The sequence below is a fragment of the Salvelinus fontinalis genome, chromosome 31 (genome assembly GCF_029448725.1).
Source record: "Salvelinus fontinalis isolate EN_2023a chromosome 31, ASM2944872v1, whole genome shotgun sequence".
In the NCBI taxonomy this organism is placed as follows: Eukaryota; Metazoa; Chordata; class Actinopteri; order Salmoniformes; family Salmonidae; genus Salvelinus; species Salvelinus fontinalis.
Window position 1 is genome coordinate 1,092,582 of NC_074695.1, and position 18,784 is coordinate 1,111,365.

The window sequence follows — 18,784 nt, forward strand, 5'->3', positions numbered from 1 at the left end:
TTCCTGTCCCAGGACATGTTCCACCAGGGTATTTCCTGTCCCAGGTAGCTGGACATGTCCAACCAGGGTATTTCCTGTCCCAGGTAGCTGGACATGTTCAACCAGGGTATTTCCTGTCCCAGGTAGCTGGACATGTTCCACCAGGGTATTTCCTGTCCCAGGTAGCTGGACATGTTCAACCAGGGTATTTCCTGTCCCAGGTAGCTGGACATGTTACACCATGGTATTTCCTGTCCCAGGTAGCTGGACATGTCCAACCATGGTATTTCCTGTCCCAGGTAGCTGGACATGTTCCACCATGGTATTTCCTGTCCCAGGTAGCTGGACATGTTCCACCATGGTATTTCCTGTCCCAGGTAGCTGGACATGTTCCACCATGGTATTTCCTGTCCCAGGTAGCTGGACATGTTACACCAGGGTATTTCCTGTCCCAGGTAGCTGGACATGTTACACCAGGGTATTTCCTGTCCCAGGTAGCTGGACATGTTACACCAGGGTATTTCCTGTCCCAGGTAGCTGGACATGTCCAACCATGGTATTTCCTGTCCCAGGTAGCTGGACATGTTCCACCAGGGTATTTCCTGTCCCAGGACATGTTCCACCAGGGTATTTCCTGTCCCAGGTAGCTGGACATGTTACACCAGGGTATTTCCTGTCCCAGGTAGCTGGACATGTTCCACCATGGTATTTCCTGTCCCAGGTAGCTGGACATGTTCAACCAGGGTATTTCCTGTCCCAGGTAGCTGGACATGTTACACCAGGGTATTTCCTGTCCCAGGACATGCTCCACCATGGTATTTCCTGTCCCAGGTAGCTGGACATGTTACACCAGGGTATTTCCTGTCCCAGGTAGCTGGACATGTTCCACCATGGTATTTCCTGTCCCAGGTAGCTGGACATGTTCCACCAGGGTATTTCCTGTCCCAGGTAGCTGGACATGTTCCACCATGGTATTTCCTGTCCCAGGTAGCTGGACATGTCCAACCAGGGTATTTCCTGTCCCAGGTAGCTGGACATGTTCCACCATGGTATTTCCTGTCCCAGGTAGCTGGACATGTTCCACCATGGTATTTCCTGTCCCAGGTAGCTGGACATGTTCCACCATGGTATTTCCTGTCCCAGGTAGCTGGACATGTTCCACCATGGTATTTCCTGTCCCAGGTAGCTGGACATGTTCCACCATGGTATTTCCTGTCCCAGGTAGCTGGACATGTTCCACCATGGTATTTCCTGTCCCAGGTAGCTGGACATGTTACACCAGGGTATTTCCTGTCCCAGGTAGCTGGATATGTTCCACCATGGTATTTCCTGTCCCAGGTAGCTGGATATGTTCCACCATGGTATTTCCTGTCCCAGGTAGCTGGATATGTTCCACCATGGTATTTCCTGTCCCAGGTAGCTGGACATGTTCCACCATGGTATTTCCTGTCCCAGGTAGCTGGACATGTTCCACCATGGTATTTCCTGTCCCAGGTAGCTGGACATGTTACACCAGGGTATTTCCTGTCCCAGGTAGCTGGACATGTTCCACCATGGTATTTCCTGTTTGAAGGAGTGTCTGCTGTTCTGATTCCTGGCCTTTTTCTGGAAAATCACAACTTTGGTTTTCTAAAAGTTGATGTTTTTTGCCCAGTTGATGCTGGGTCAGTAGGTTGGTGACAGTAGGACAAGGTCATCTGATCTGTTGGTGACAGTAGGACAAGGTCGTCTGATCTGTTGATGACAGTAGGACAAGGTCATCTGATCTGTTGGTGACAGTAGGACAAGGTCATCTGGTCTGTTGGTGACAGTAGGACAAGGTCATCTGATCTGTTGGTGACAGTAGGACAAGGTCATCTGATCTGTTGGTGACAGTAGGACAAGGTCATCTGATCTGTTGGTGACGGTAGGACAAGGTCATCTGATCTGTTGGTGACGGTAGGACAAGGTCGTCTGATCTGTTGGTGACAGTAGGACAAGGTCATCTGATCTGTTGGTGACGGTAGGACAAGGTCATCTGATCTGTTGGTGACGGTAGGACAAGGTCGTCTGATCTGTTGGTGACAGTAGGACAAGGTCATCTGATCTGTTGGTGACGGTAGGACAAGGTCGTCTGATCTGTTGGTTACAGTAGGACAAGGTCATCTGATCTGTTGATGACAGTAGGACAAGGTCACCTGGTCTGTTGGTGACAGTAGGACAAGGTCACCTGGTCTGTTGGTGACAGTAGGACAAGGTCATCTGGGTGAGCAGGAGTCCAGAGTCCAACAACACTGGTAGTTTATTAAAGTAGACATTGAACAGGTTTGGACTTATTAAACTGCACCCTGTCTCACTCCTCGCCCCCCCCCCCTGTCTCACTCCTCACCCCCCTTGTATCACTCCTCGCCCCCCCATGTCCCACTCCTCGCCCCCCCATGTCTCACTCCTCGCCCCCCGCGTCTCACTCCTCGCCCCCCCCCCGTCTCGCCCCCCATTGTCTCACTCCTCCCCCCCTTGTCTCACTCCTCGTCCCCCCTGTCTCACTCCTTGCCCCCCCCCCCTTGTCTCACCCCCCCGTGTCTCACCCCCCCCCCCCACCCCCGTGTCTCACTCCTCCCACCCTGTCTCACTCCTCGCCCCCGCCCCTTTGTCTCACCCCTCGCCCCCGCCCCTTTGTCTCACTCCTCCCCCCCCTGTCTCACTCCTCGTCCCCCCCTGTCTCACTCCTCACCCCCCCCCTGTCTCACTCCTTGCCCCCCCCCCCCCCCCCGTCTCACTCCTCGCCCACATTGTCTCACTCCTTGCCCCCCCTTTGTCTCACCCCCCCATGTCTCACTCCTCACCCCCCCCCCTATTGTCTCACTCCTCGTCCCCATTGTCTCACTCCTCGCCCCCCCCCCCCTGTCTCACTCCCCCCCCCCCCTGTTTCACTCCTCACCCCCCCCCCCTGTCTCACTCCTCACCCCCCCTCCCCCTGTCTCACTCATCGCCCCCCCGTCTCACTCCTCGCCCCCCTGTCTCACTCATCGCCCCCCCCCCCCTGTCTCACTCTGCTATAACAGCCTCCACTCTTCTGGGAAGGCCTTCCACTAGATGTTGGAACATTGCTGCTGTAACAGCCTCCACTCTTCTGGGAAGGCTTTCCACTAGATGTTGGAACATTGCTGCGGGGACTTGCTTCCACTCAGCCACGAGAGCATTAGTGAGGTCAGGCACTGATGCTGGGAGATTAGGCCTGGCTCACAGTCGGCGTTCAAATTCATCCCAAAGGTGTTCAATGGGGTTGAGGTCAGGGCTCTGTGCAGGCCAGTCAAGTTCTTCCACACAAACCATTTCCTTATGGACCTTGCTTTGTGCACGGGGGGCATTGTCATGCTGAAACAGGAAAGGCCCTTCCCCTAACTGTTGCAACAAAATTGGAAGCACAGAATCATCTAGAATGTCATTGTATGCTGTAGCGTTAAGATTTCCCTTCACTGGAACTAAGGGGCCTGAACCATGAAAAACAGCACCAGGCCATTATTCCTCCTCCACCAAACTTTACAGTTGGCACTATGCATCGGGGCAGGTAGCGTTCTCCTGGTATCCCCCAAACCCAGATTCATCCGTCGGACTGCCAGATGGTGAAGCATGATTCATCACTCCAGATAACGTGTTTCCACTGCTCCAGAGTCCAACGGCGGTGAGCTTTACACCACTCCATCCGACGCTTGGCATTGCGCATGGTGATCTTAGGCTTGTGTGCAGCTGCTCGGCCATGGAAACCCATTCTGACTAATAGTTATGCAGACGTTGCTTCCAGAGGCAGTTTGGAACTGAGTAGTGAGTGTTACAACTGAGGACAGATGATTTTTTACGCGCTTCAGCACTCGACGGTCCCGTTCTGTGAGCTTGTGTGGCCTACCACTTCGTGGTGGAGCCGTTGTTGCTCCTAGACTTTTCCACTTCACAATAACAACACTTACAGTTGACCAGGGCAGACATTTGATGAACTGACTTGTTGGAAAGGTGGCATCCTATGACGTTGAAAGTCACTGAGCTCTTCAGTAAGTCCATTCTACTGCCAATGTTTGTCTATGGAGATTGCACGGCTGTGTGCCCGATTTTATCCACCTGTCAGCAACGGGTGTGGCTGAAATAGCCGAATCCACTCGTTTATTTGAAGGGGTGTCCACATACTTTTGGCAATGTAGTGTGTCAGGGAAGCAGCCCCTCTCCAAAGCCAGGTTGAATAGTTTGAATAAGGCGTCCTGCAGCTCAGGAGGTCTGTGTTTATTTAATTCCTGACGCTGTCAGGGACACAGGCCTTTCCAGCTTTAAAGGCTTTGTATTTTCTTGTTCCAAAATTCAGCCTCGGTCATTTGTTAGTCAGTTGGGTTCTGGTTGGTTTTAATTGTGTTTTTTTTTTGCTGAGTTTTTTCTTGCATATTGTTTTGGTTTAAAGTAAGGTCTTGTGATGGTATTATTCTATAGAGACTTTTAAAAGTGATCTTTCCAAATGTTGTCATTCTGAATGGACTAGGTCGTTCCTCTGTTTTCCCATTTAGACCACCCCACTTCTCCCACAACTGGTTTCCAACAATGGAGTCTTCGATCGCTGTCAGTGTTCTCAAAATGCTTCCGTTCCCTCTCTTTCTCTCTCTCTACTCAATTCAATTCAAAGGGCTTTATTGACATGGGAAACATATGTTAATTAACCTCTTGACGCTAGGGGTCAGATTTATTTATATTTTTTAAATAACGTTCCAGAGGTAAACGGACTATTTCTCAGATCCAGATCGTAGAATATGCATACAATTTACAGATTAGGATAGAAACCACTCCAAAGTTTCCAAAACTTTCAAAATATTGTCTGTGAGTATAACAAAACTGATTCTGCAGGCGAAAACCTGAGGAAATCTAACCCGGAAGTGATTTTTTAACATTTTTTATCTGTGTTTCCTTGCCCGTCTTTCTTCCATTTAAAGGGGTATCAACCAGATTCCTTTTCCAATGGCTTCCTCAGGCTGTGACCAGGCTTTAGACATAGTTTCAGGCTTTAATTTTGAAAAATGAGCGAGATTTTTCAAAACCAGTCAGGTTCTGATTAGTTCCTGCGCGCGAGAGGGGTAGCTCTCCATTTTCTTTCTCTCTCGGTTGAAATATTATCGATTATGTTTGTTAACATTGCCAAAGATAGTGAAATAGATCAAAAGTGAAATAAACAATAAAACATTAACAGTAAATATTACACTCACAAAAGTTCCAAAAGAATAAAGACATTTCAAATGTCATATTATGTATGTGTACAGTGTTGTAACGATGTGCAAATGGTTAAAGTACAAAAGGGAAAATAAATAAACATAAATATGGATTGTATTTACAATGGCGTTTGTTCTTGACTGGTTGACCTCTTCTTGTAGCAACAGGTCACAAATCTTGCTGCTGTGATGTCACACTGTGGAATTTCACCCAGTAGATATGGGAGTTTATCAAAATTGGGTTTGTTTTTCTAATTCTTTGTGGATCTGTATGATCTGAGGGAAATATGTGTCTCTAATATGGTCATACATTTAGCAGGAGGTTAGGAAGTGCAGCTCAGTTTCCACCTCATTTTGTGGGCAGTGAGCACATAGCCTGTCTTCTCTTGAGAGCCATGTCTGCCTACGGCGGCCTTTCTCAATAGCAAGGCTATGCTCACTGAGTCTGTACATAGTCAAAGCTTTCCTTGAGTTTGGGTCAGTCACAGTGGTCAGGTATTCTGCCACTGTATACTCTCTGTTTAGGACCAAATAGCATTCTAGTTTGCTCTGTTTTTTTGTAAATTCTTTCCAATGTGTCAAGTAATTATATTTTTGTACGAGTCTGCTGTTAACGATAATGCAGAGTATTTTACCAAGGTTGCTGTTGACACATATCCCACGGTAGTTATTGGGGTCAAATTTGTCTCCAATTTTGTGTATTGAGGTGATCAGTCCTTTGTTCCAAATATTGGGGAAGATGCCAGAGCTGAGGATGATGTTAAAGAGTTTAAGTATAGCCAATTGGAATTTGTGGTCTGTGTAGTTTATCATTTCATTGAGGATACCATCATCACCACAGGCCTCTCTCTCTCTCTCTTTCTCTTTCCTCTCTCTCCTCTCTCCTCTCTCTCTCTACTCTTCCTCTCTACTTTCTCTCTCTCGCTTCTCTCTCCTTTGTTTCTCTCTCTCCCTCTTCTCTACTCTCTCTTTCTCTTTCCTCTCTCCACTCTTCCCCTCTTTCTTCTCTCTCTCCTCTTCCACTCTCTTTCCTCTCTCCCCTCTCTCTCTTTCCTCTCTCTCTACTCTCCCTCTTCTCTACTCTCTCTCTCTACTCTTCCTCACTTCTTCCAACTCTTTACTACCCTGCTGTATGATATCAAGATTCTGAGCCTACCTTAGTTTCCTTGGTTTGTGTGTTGACATCGTCGTCGTCCCCTCTCTCCTCTGGTCAGACTCTGACGGTGATGGTGAAGAGTGGTGTGGAGGTGCAGCCGTGTCCGGTCAAGGTGTTGGACACCGACACCATCACACAGGTCAAAGACAAGATCCTAGACCAGATCTATAAAGGAGCTCCCTTCTCACAGAGACCTGCTGCAGACTCACTAGACCTGGGTAAGGAATAGAGGCCTGGGTAAGGAATAGAGGCCTGGGTAAGGAATAGAGGCCTGGGTAAGGAATAGAGGCCTGGTTAAGGAATAGAGGCCTGGGTAAGGAATAGAGGCCTGGGTAAGGAACAGAGACCTGCTGCAGACTCACTAGACCTGGGTAAGGAACAGAGAATACTTATATTTTGCTCATGTTGACTCAATGAATAAAATCTATTTTTGACCCTCTACTAATGAATGTGATGTTTGAACACATAGCACACCAGTGCAGTGGTTTCCAGAACCACTGTAAGGAATAATGAACCCATTTTATCTGTAAATCACCTTTCGTTCAACGTTTTGCAGCCAAAAGTGCAAACAGATATTTATTTGAAACCACAATCAGGTAATGAGTACATCTACCTGAGACCTGACATGCGTTAGCTAACACCTGAACCCGGGGTCAACCCAGTCTTGTAGCATTCAGACAACATGGGTTCAACCCAGTCTTGTACCATTCAGACAACATGGGTTCAACCCAGTCTTGTACCATTCAGACAACATGGGTTCAACCCAGTCTTGTAGCATTCAGACAACATGGGTTCAACCCAGTCTTGTAGCATTCAGACAACATGGGTTCAACCCAGTCTTGTAGCTTTCAGACAACATGGGTTCAACCCAGACTTGTAGCATTCAGACAACATATATGATTTGTCTCGTCAGAATGGCGATCGGGACAGGCGGGTCACCTGACACTGTCTGACGATGACGTCACAGCGATCGTCCAGGGCCGCTGGAAGAAACTCAACACTCTGCAGCACTACAAGGTACCACACACACACACACACACACACACACACACACACACACACACACACACACACACACACACACACACACACACACACACACACACACACACACACACAGATACCACTATACAACCACCACTACACACAGAGACACCTACACAACCACTACTACACACAGAGACCACTACACACACATCCACTACACACACACACACACACACACACAGAGACCACTATACAACCACTACGACACACAGAGATCACTATACAACCACTACTACACACAAAGATCACTATACAACCACTACTACACACAGAGAGGTGCAGAGTGGTGTTCAGTAGGAGTGCAGAGTGGTGTTCAGTAGGAGTGCAGAGTGGCGTTCAGTAGGAGTGCAGAGTGGTGTTCAGTAGGAGTGCAGAGTGGTGTTCAGTAAGAGTGCAGAGTGGTGTTCAGTAGGAGTGCAGAGTGGCGTTCAGTAGGAGTGCAGAGTGGCGTTCAGTAGGAGTGCAGAGTGGCGTTCAGTAGGAGTGCAGAGTGGCGTTCAGTAGGAGTGCAGAGTGGTGTTCAGTAGGAGTGCAGAGTGGTGTTCAGTAGGAGTGCAGAGTGGTGTTCAGTAGGAGTGCAGAGTGGCGTTCAGTAGGAGTGCAGAGTGGCGTTCAGTAAGAGTGCAGAGTGGTGTTCAGTAGGAGTGCAGAGTGGTGTTCAGTAGGAGTGCAGAGTGGCGTTCAGTAGGAGTGCAGAGTGGTGTTCAGTAGGAGTGCAGAGTGGCGTTCAGTAGGAGTGCAGAGTGGTGTTCAGTAGGAGTGCAGAGTGGTGTTCAGTAGGAGTATAGAGTGGTGTTCAGTAGGAGTATAGAGTGGTGTTCAGTAGGAGTATAGAGTGGTGTTCAGTAGGAGTGCAGAGTGGTGTTCAGTAGGAGTATAGAGTGGTGTTCAGTAGGAGTGCAGAGTGGTGTTCAGTAGGAGTATAGAGTGGTGTTCAGTAGGAGTGCAGAGTGGCGTTCAGTAGGAGTGCAGAGTGGCGTTCAGTAGGAGTATAGAGTGGCGTTCAGTAGGAGTGCAGAGTGGTGTTCAGTAGGAGTGCAGAGTGGCGTTCAGTAGGAGTATAGAGTGGTGTTCAGTAGGAGTGCAGAGTGGCGTTCAGTAGGAGTATAGAGTGGTGTTCAGTAGTGGTGCAGAGTGGTGTTCAGTAGGAGTGCAGAGTGGTGTTCAGTAGGAGTGCAGAGTGGCGTTCAGTAGGAGTATAGAGTGGTGTTCAGTAGGAGTGCAGAGTGGCGTTCAGTAGGAGTATAGAGTGGTGTTCAGTAGTGGTGCAGAGTGGTGTTCAGTAGGAGTGCAGAGTGGTGTTCAGTAGTGGTGCAGAGTGGTGTTCAGTAGGAGTATAGAGTGGTGTTCAGTAGGAGTGCAGAGTGGTGTTCAGTAGTGGTGCAGAGTGGTGTTCAGTAGGAGTGCAGAGTGGTGTTCAGTAGGAGTATAGAGTGGTGTTCAGTAGGAGTACAGAGTGGTGTTCAGTAGTGGTGCAGAGTGGTGTTCAGTAGGAGTGCAGAGTGGTGTTCAGTAGTGGTGCAGAGTGGTGTTCAGTAGGAGTATAGAGTGGTGTTCAGTAGGAGTGCAGAGTGGTGTTCAGTAGGAGTGTAGAGTGGTGTTCAGTAGGAGTGCAGAGTGGTGTTCAGTAGGAGTATAGAGTGGTGTTCAGTAGGAGTGCAGAGTGGTGTTCAGTAGTGGTGCAGAGTGGTGTTCAGTAGGAGTGCAGAGTGGCGTTCAGTAGGAGTATAGAGTGGTGTTCAGTAGTGGTGCAGAGTGGTGTTCAGTAGGAGTGCAGAGTGGTGTTCAGTAGGAGTGCAGAGTGGTGTTCAGTAGGAGTGTAGAGTGGTGTTCAGTAGGAGTGCAGAGTGGCGTTCAGTAGAGGTGCAGAGTGGTGTTCAGTAGAGGTGCAGAGTGGCGTTCAGTAGGAGTGCAGAGTGGTGTTCAATAGGAGTGCAGAGTGGTGTTCAGTAGGAGTGCAGAGTGGTGTTCAGTAGGAGTGCAGAGTGGTGTTCAGTAAGAGTGCAGAGTGGTGTTCAGTAGGAGTGCAGAGTGGTGTTCAGTAGGAGTGCAGAGTGGTGTTCAGTAGGAGTGCAGAGTGGTGTTCAGTAGGAGTGCAGAGTGGTGTTCAGTAGGAGTGCAGAGTGGTGTTCAGTAGGAGTGCAGAGTGGTGTTCAGTAGGAGTGCAGAGTGGCGTTCAGTAGGAGTGCAGAGTGGCGTTCAGTAGGAGTGCAGAGTGGCGTTCAGTAGGAGTGCAGAGTGGCGTTCAGTAGGAGTGCAGAGTGGCGTTCAGTAGGAGTGCAGAGTGGTGTTCAGTAGGAGTGTAGAGTGGTGTTCAGTAGGAGTGCAGAGTGGCGTTCAGTAGGAGTGCAGAGTGGCGTTCAGTAGGAGTGCAGAGTGGCGTTCAGTAGGAGTGCAGAGTGGTGTTCAGTAGGAGTGTAGAGTGGTGTTCAGTAGGAGTGCAGAGTGGCGTTCAGTAGGCACAAAACAGGAAACGACTGGAAGGTGTAGAGCCTGTCTTGTCCAATCAGAAACACTAACCGTTGTGCTGATGTGCCCCACTGAACACGGCTTGGCTGTTGATAGCTGTTGGTGTTTTCTCTCCTCAGGTGCCTGACGGAGCTACAGTGGCTTTGATCCCCAGATCAGCTGCTGTCATGGGGATACACCAGGTCTACCAGACTGGAGAGAGTAAATACTGTTATACTATAGAACCTGTTATACTATATAGAGCCTGTTATACTACTATATAACCTGTTATACTACTATAGAACCTGTTATACTACTATAGAACCTGTTATACTACTATATAACCTGTTATACTACTATAGAACCTGTTATACTACTATATAACCTGTTATACTACTATATAACATGTTATACTACTATATAACCTGTTAGACTACTATAGAACCTGTTGTACTACTATATAACCTGTTATACTACTATAGAACCTGTTATACTACTATATACTACTATATAGCCTGTTATACTACTATAGAACCTGTTATACTACTATATAACCTGTTATACTACTATAGAACCTGTTATACTACTATATAACCTGTTATACTACTATAGAACCTGTTATACTACTATATACTACTATATAGCCTGTTATACTACTATAGAACCTGTTATACTACTATATAACCTGTTATACTACTATAGAACCTGTTATACTACTATATAACCTGTTATACTACTATATACTACTATATAGCCTGTTATACTACTATATAGCCTGTTATAATACTATAGAACCTGTTATACTACTATATACTACTATATAGCCTGTTATACTACTATAGAACCTGTTATACTACTATATAACCTGTTATACTACTATAGAACCTGTTATACTACTATATAACCTGTTATACTACTATATAGCCTGTTATACTACTATATAGCCTGTTATAATACTATAGAACCTGTTATACTACTATAGAACCTGTTATACTACCATATACTACTATATAACCTGTTATACTACTATAGAACCTGTTATACTACTATATAACATGTTATACTACTATATAACCTGTTATACTACTATATAACCTGTTATACTACTATAGAACCTGTTATACTACTATAGAACCTGTTATACTACTATATAACCTGTTATACTACTATATAACCTGTTATACTACTATATAACCTGTTATACTACTATAGAACCTGTTGTACTACTATATAGCCTGTTATACTACTATAGAACCTGTTATACTACTATAGAACCTGTTATACTACTATAGAACCTGTTATACTACTATAGAACCTGTTATACTACTATATACTACTATAGAACCTGTTATACTACTATCGAACCTGTTATACTACTATATACTACTATAGAACCTGTTATACTACTATAGAACCTGTTATACAACTATATACTACTATAGAACCTGTTATACTACTATATAACATGTTATACTACTATAGAACCTGTTATACTACTATAGAACCTATTATACTACTATATAGCCTGTTATACTACTATAGAACCTGTTATACTACTATATAACCTGTTATACTACTATATAGCCTGTTATACTACTATAGAACCTGTTATACTACTATAGAACCTGTTATACTACTATAGAACCTGTTATACTACTATATAACCTGTTATACTACTATATAGCCTGTTATACTACTATAGAACCTGTTATACTACTATAGAACCTGTTATACTACTATATAGCCTGTTATACTACTATAGAACCTGTTATACTACTATATAACCTGTTATACTACTATAGAGCCTGTTATACTACTATATAGCCTGTTATACTACTATAGAACCTGTTATACTACTATAGAACCTGTTATACTACTATGGAACCTGTTATACTACTATAGAACCTGTTATACTACTATATAACATGTTATACTACTATATAGCCTGTTATACTACTATAGAACATGTTATACTACTATATAGCCTGTTATACTACTATAGAACCTGTTATACTACTATAGAACCTGTTATACTACTATAGAACCTGTTAAACTACTATATAGCCTGTTATACTACTATATAACCTGTTATACTACTATAGAACCTGTTATACTACTATATACTACTATAGAACCTGTTATACTACTATAGAACCTGTTATACTACTATATACTACTATATAACCTGTTATACTACTATAGAACCTGTTGTACTACTATATAACCTGTTATACTACTATAGAACCTGTTATACTACTATATACTACTATATAGCCTGTTATACTACTATAGAACCTGTTATACTACTATATAACCTGTTATACTACTATAGAACCTGTTATACTACTATATAACCTGTTATACTACTATATACTACTATATAGCCTGTTATACTACTATATAGCCTGTTATAATACTATAGAACCTGTTATACTACTATATACTACTATATAGCCTGTTATACTACTATAGAACCTGTTATACTACTATATAACCTGTTATACTACTATAGAACCTGTTATACTACTATATAACCTGTTATACTACTATATAGCCTGTTATACTACTATATAGCCTGTTATAATACTATAGAACCTGTTATACTACTATAGAACCTGTTATACTACTATATAACCTGTTATACTACTATATACTACTATATAGCCTGTTATACTACTATATAGCCTGTTATACTACTATATAACCTGTTACACTACTATAGAACCTGTTATACTACTATAGAACCTGTTATACTACTATATAACCTGTTATACTACTATATAACCTGTTATACTACTATAGAACCTGTTGTACTACTATATAGCCTGTTATACTACTATAGAACCTGTTATACTACTATAGAACCTGTTATACTACTATATAACCTGTTATACTACTATAGAACCTGTTATACTACTATATACTACTATATAACCTGTTATACTACTATAGAACCTGTTATACTACTATATAACATGTTATACTACTATATAACCTGTTATACTACTATAGAACCTGTTATACTACTATAGAACCTGTTATACTACTATATAACCTGTTATACTACTATATAACCTGTTATACTACTATATAACCTGTTATACTACTATAGAACCTGTTGTACTACTATATAGCCTGTTATACTACTATAGAACCTGTTATACTACTATAGAACCTGTTATACTACTATAGAACCTGTTATACTACTATAGAACCTGTTATACTACTATATACTACTATAGAACCTGTTATACTACTATAGAACCTGTTATACTACTATATACTACTATAGAACCTGTTATACTACTATAGAACCTGTTATACAACTATATACTACTATAGAACCTGTTATACTACTATATAACCTGTTATACAACTATATACTACTATATAACCTGTTATACTACTATAGAACCTGTTATACTACTATAGAACCTGTTATACTACTATATACTACTATATAACCTGTTATACTACTATAGAACCTGTAATACTACTATAGAACCTGTTATACTACTATAGAACCTGTTATACTACTATAGAACCTGTTATACTACTATAGAACCTGTTATACTACTATAGAACCTGTTATACTACTATAGAACCTATTATACTACTATATAGCCTGTTATACTACTATAGAACCTGTTATACTACTATATAACCTGTTATACTACTATATAACCTGTTATACTACTATAGAACCTGTTATACTACTATATAACCTGTTATACTACTATATAACCTGTTATACTACTATAGAACCTGTTATACTACTATATAACCTGTTATACTACTATATACTACTATATAGCCTGTTATACTACTATATAGCCTGTTATAATACTATAGAACCTGTTATACTACTATATACTACTATATAGCCTGTTATACTACTATAGAACCTGTTATACTACTATATAACCTGTTATACTACTATAGAACCTGTTATACTACTATATAACCTGTTATACTACTATATAGCCTGTTATACTACTATATAGCCTGTTATAATACTATAGAACCTGTTATACTACTATAGAACCTGTTATACTACTATATAACCTGTTATACTACTATATACTACTATATATAGCCTGTTATACTACTATATAGCCTGTTATACTACTATATAACCTGTTACACTACTATAGAACCTGTTATACTACTATAGAACCTGTTATACTACTATAGAGCCTGTTATACTACTATATAACCTGTTATACTACTATATAGCCTGTTATACTACTATATAACATGTTATACTACTATATAACCTGTTATACTACTGTAGAACCTGTTATACTACTGTAGAACCTGTTATACTACTATATAACCTGTTATACTACTATATAACCTGTTATACTACTATAGAACCTGTTATACTACTATAGAACCTGTTATACTACTATAGAACCTGTTATACTACTATAGAACCTGTTATACTACTATTTAACCTGTTATACTACTATATAGCCTGTTATACTACTATAGAACATGTTATACTACTATATAACCTGTTATACTACTATAGAACCTGTTATACTACTATATACTACTATAGAACCTGTTATACTACTATAGAACCTGTTATACTACTATATACTACTATATAACCTGTTATACTACTATATACTACTATAGAACCTGTTATACTACTATAGAACCTGTTATACTACTATATACTACTATATAACCTGTTATACTACTATATACTACTATAGAACCTGTTATACTACTATAGAACCTGTTATACTACTATATAGCCTGTTATACTACTATAGAACCTGTTATACTACTATAGAACCTGTTATACCTCTATATACTACTATAGAACCTGTTATACTACTATAGAACCTGTTATACTACTATATAACCTGTTATACTACTATAGAACCTTTTATACTACTATATAACCTGTTATACTACTATATAACCTGTTATACTACTATATACTACTATATAACCTGTTATACTACTATATAACCTGTTATACTACTATATAACCTGTTATACTACTATAGAACCTGTTGTACTACTATATAGCCTGTTATACTACTATAGAACCTGTTATACTACTATAGAACCTGTTATACTACTATATAACCTGTTATACTACTATAGAACCTGTTATACTACTATATACTACTATATAACCTGTTATACTACTATAGAACCTGTTATACTACTATATAACATGTTATACTACTATATAACCTGTTATACTACTATAGAACCTGTTATACTACTATAGAACCTGTTATACTACTATATAACCTGTTATACTACTATATAACCTGTTATACTACTATATAACCTGTTATACTACTATAGAACCTGTTATACTACTATAGAACCTGTTATACTACTATAGAACCTGTTATACTACTATAGAACCTGTTATACTACTATAGAACCTGTTATACTACTATATACTACTATAGAACCTGTTATACTACTATAGAACCTGTTATACTACTATATACTACTATAGAACCTGTTATACTACTATAGAACCTGTTATACAACTATATACTACTATAGAACCTGTTATACTACTATATAACCTGTTATACAACTATATACTACTATATAACCTGTTATACTACTATAGAACCTGTTATACTACTATAGAACCTGTTATACTACTATATACTACTATATAACCTGTTATACTACTACAGAACCTGTTATACTACTATAGAACCTGTTATACTACTATAGAACCTGTTATACTACTATAGAACCTGTTATACTACTATAGAACCTGTTATACTACTATAGAACCTGTTATACTACTATAGAACCTATTATACTACTATATAGCCTGTTATACTACTATAGAACCTGTTATACTACTATATAACCTGTTATACTACTATATAACCTGTTATACTACTATAGAACCTGTTATACTACTATATACTACTATATAGCCTGTTATACTACTATATAACCTGTTATACTACTATATAACCTGTTATACTACTATAGAACCTGTTATACTACTATATAACCTGTTATACTACTATATACTACTATATAGCCTGTTATACTACTATATAGCCTGTTATAATACTATAGAACCTGTTATACTACTATATACTACTATATAGCCTGTTATACTACTATAGAACCTGTTATACTACTATATAACCTGTTATACTACTATAGAACCTGTTATACTACTATATAACCTGTTATACTACTATATAGCCTGTTATACTACTATATAGCCTGTTATAATACTATAGAACCTGTTATACTACTATAGAACCTGTTATACTACTATATAACCTGTTATACTACTATATACTACTATATAGCCTGTTATACTACTATATAGCCTGTTATACTACTATATAACCTGTTACACTACTATAGAACCTGTTATACTACTATAGAACCTGTTATACTACTATAGAGCCTGTTATACTACTATAGAGCCTGTTATACTACTATATAACCTGTTATACTACTATATAGCCTGTTATACTACTATATAACATGTTATACTACTATATAACCTGTTATACTACTGTAGAACCTGTTATACTACTATATAACCTGTTATACTACTATATAACCTGTTATACTACTATAGAACCTGTTATACTACTATAGAACCTGTTATACTACTATAGAACCTGTTATACTACTATAGAACCTGTTATACTACTATTTAACCTGTTATACTACTATATAGCCTGTTATACTACTATAGAACATGTTATACTACTATATAACCTGTTATACTACTATAGAACCTGTTATACTACTATATACTACTATAGAACCTGTTATACTACTATAGAACCTGTTATACTACTATATACTACTATATAACCTGTTATACTACTATATACTACTATAGAACCTGTTATACTACTATAGAACCTGTTATACTACTATATACTACTATATAACCTGTTATACTACTATATACTACTATAGAACCTGTTATACTACTATAGAACCTGTTATACTACTATATAGCCTGTTATACTACTATAGAACCTGTTATACTACTATAGAACCTGTTATACCTCTATATACTACTATAGAACCTGTTATACTACTATAGAACCTGTTATACTACTATATAACCTGTTATACTACTATAGAACCTTTTATACTACTATATAACCTGTTATACTACTATATAACCTGTTATACTACTATATACTACTATATAACCTGTTATACTACTATATAACCTGTTATACTACTATATAACCTGTTATACTACTATATAACCTGTTATACTACTATATACTACTATATAACCTGTTATACTACTATAGAACCTGTTATACTACTATTTAACCTGTTATACTACTATAGAACATGTTATACTACTATAGAACCTGTTATACTACTATAGAGCCTGTTATACTACTATATAACCTGTTATACTACTATATAACCTGTTATACTACTATATACTACTATATAACCTGTTATACTACTATATACTACTATAGAACCTGTTATACTACTATAGAACCTGTTATACTACTATATAACCTGTTATACTACTATATACTACTATAGAACCTGTTATACTACTATATAACCTGTTATACTACTATATACTACTATATAGCCTGTTATACTACTATATAACCTGTTATACTACTATATAACCTGTTATACTACTATATAACCTGTTATACTACTATATAACCTGTTATACTACTATATAACCTGTTATACTACTATAGAACCTGTTGTACTACTATATAACCTGTTATACTACTATATACTACTATAGAACCTGTTATACTACTATATAACCTGTTATACTACTATATACTACTATATAGCCTGTTATACTACTATAGAACCTGTTATACTACTATATAACCTGTTATACTACTATAGAACCTGTTATACTACTATAGAACCTGTTATACTACTATATAACCTGTTATACTACTATAGAACCTGTTATACTACTATAGAACCTGTTATACTACTATAGAACCTGTTATACTACTATATAGCCTGTTATACTACTATATAACCTGTTATACTACTATAGAACCTGTTATACTACTATAGAACCTGTTATACTACTATATAACCTGTTATACTACTATATAACCTGTTATACTACTATATAACCTGTTATACTACTATATACAACTATAGAACCTGTTATACTACTATATAACCTGTTATACTACTATATACTACTATAGAACCTGTTATACTACTATAGAACCTGTTATACTACTATATAACCTGTTATACTACTATATACTACTATAGAACCTGTTATACTACTATATAACCTGTTATACTACTATATACTACTATATAGCCTGTTACACTACTATAGAACCTGTTATACTACTATAGAGCCTGTTATACTACTATATAACCTGTTATACTACTATATAGCCTGTTATACTACTATATAACATGTTATACTACTATATAACCTGTTATACTACTGTAGAACCTGTTATACTACTGTAGAACCTGTTATACTACTATATAACCTGTTATACTACTATAGAACCTGTTATACTACTATAGAACCTGTTATACTACTATAGAACATGTTATACTACTATATAACCTGTTATACTACTATATAGCCTGTTATACTACTATATAACATGTTATACTACTATATAACCTGTTATACTACTATAGAACCTGTTATACTACTGTAGAACCTGTTATACTACTATATAACCTGTTATACTACTATATAACCTGTTATACTACTATATAACCTGTTATACTACTATATAACCTGTTATACTACTATATACAACTATAGAACCTGTTATACTACTATATAACCTGTTATACTACTATATACTACTATAGAACCTGTTATACTACTATAGAACCTGTTATACTACTATATAACCTGTTATACTACTATATACTACTATAGAACCTGTTATACTACTAT

At 39.2% G+C, this 18,784-nt stretch overlaps 1 protein-coding gene across 1 annotated transcript in view; it reads left to right on the plus strand.

The window, feature by feature from the left end:
• Nucleotides 1–18,784, plus strand: part of plxnb3 (plexin B3) — a 285,828-nt gene that overhangs the window by 218,793 nt on the left and 48,251 nt on the right. The window contains exons 29-31 of the mRNA XM_055891079.1: nucleotides 6,416–6,575; nucleotides 7,271–7,374; nucleotides 9,993–10,074. Coding sequence (XP_055747054.1) covers nucleotides 6,416–6,575; nucleotides 7,271–7,374; nucleotides 9,993–10,074 — 346 coding nt within the window. The remainder of the gene's footprint in view (nucleotides 1–6,415; nucleotides 6,576–7,270; nucleotides 7,375–9,992; nucleotides 10,075–18,784) is intronic.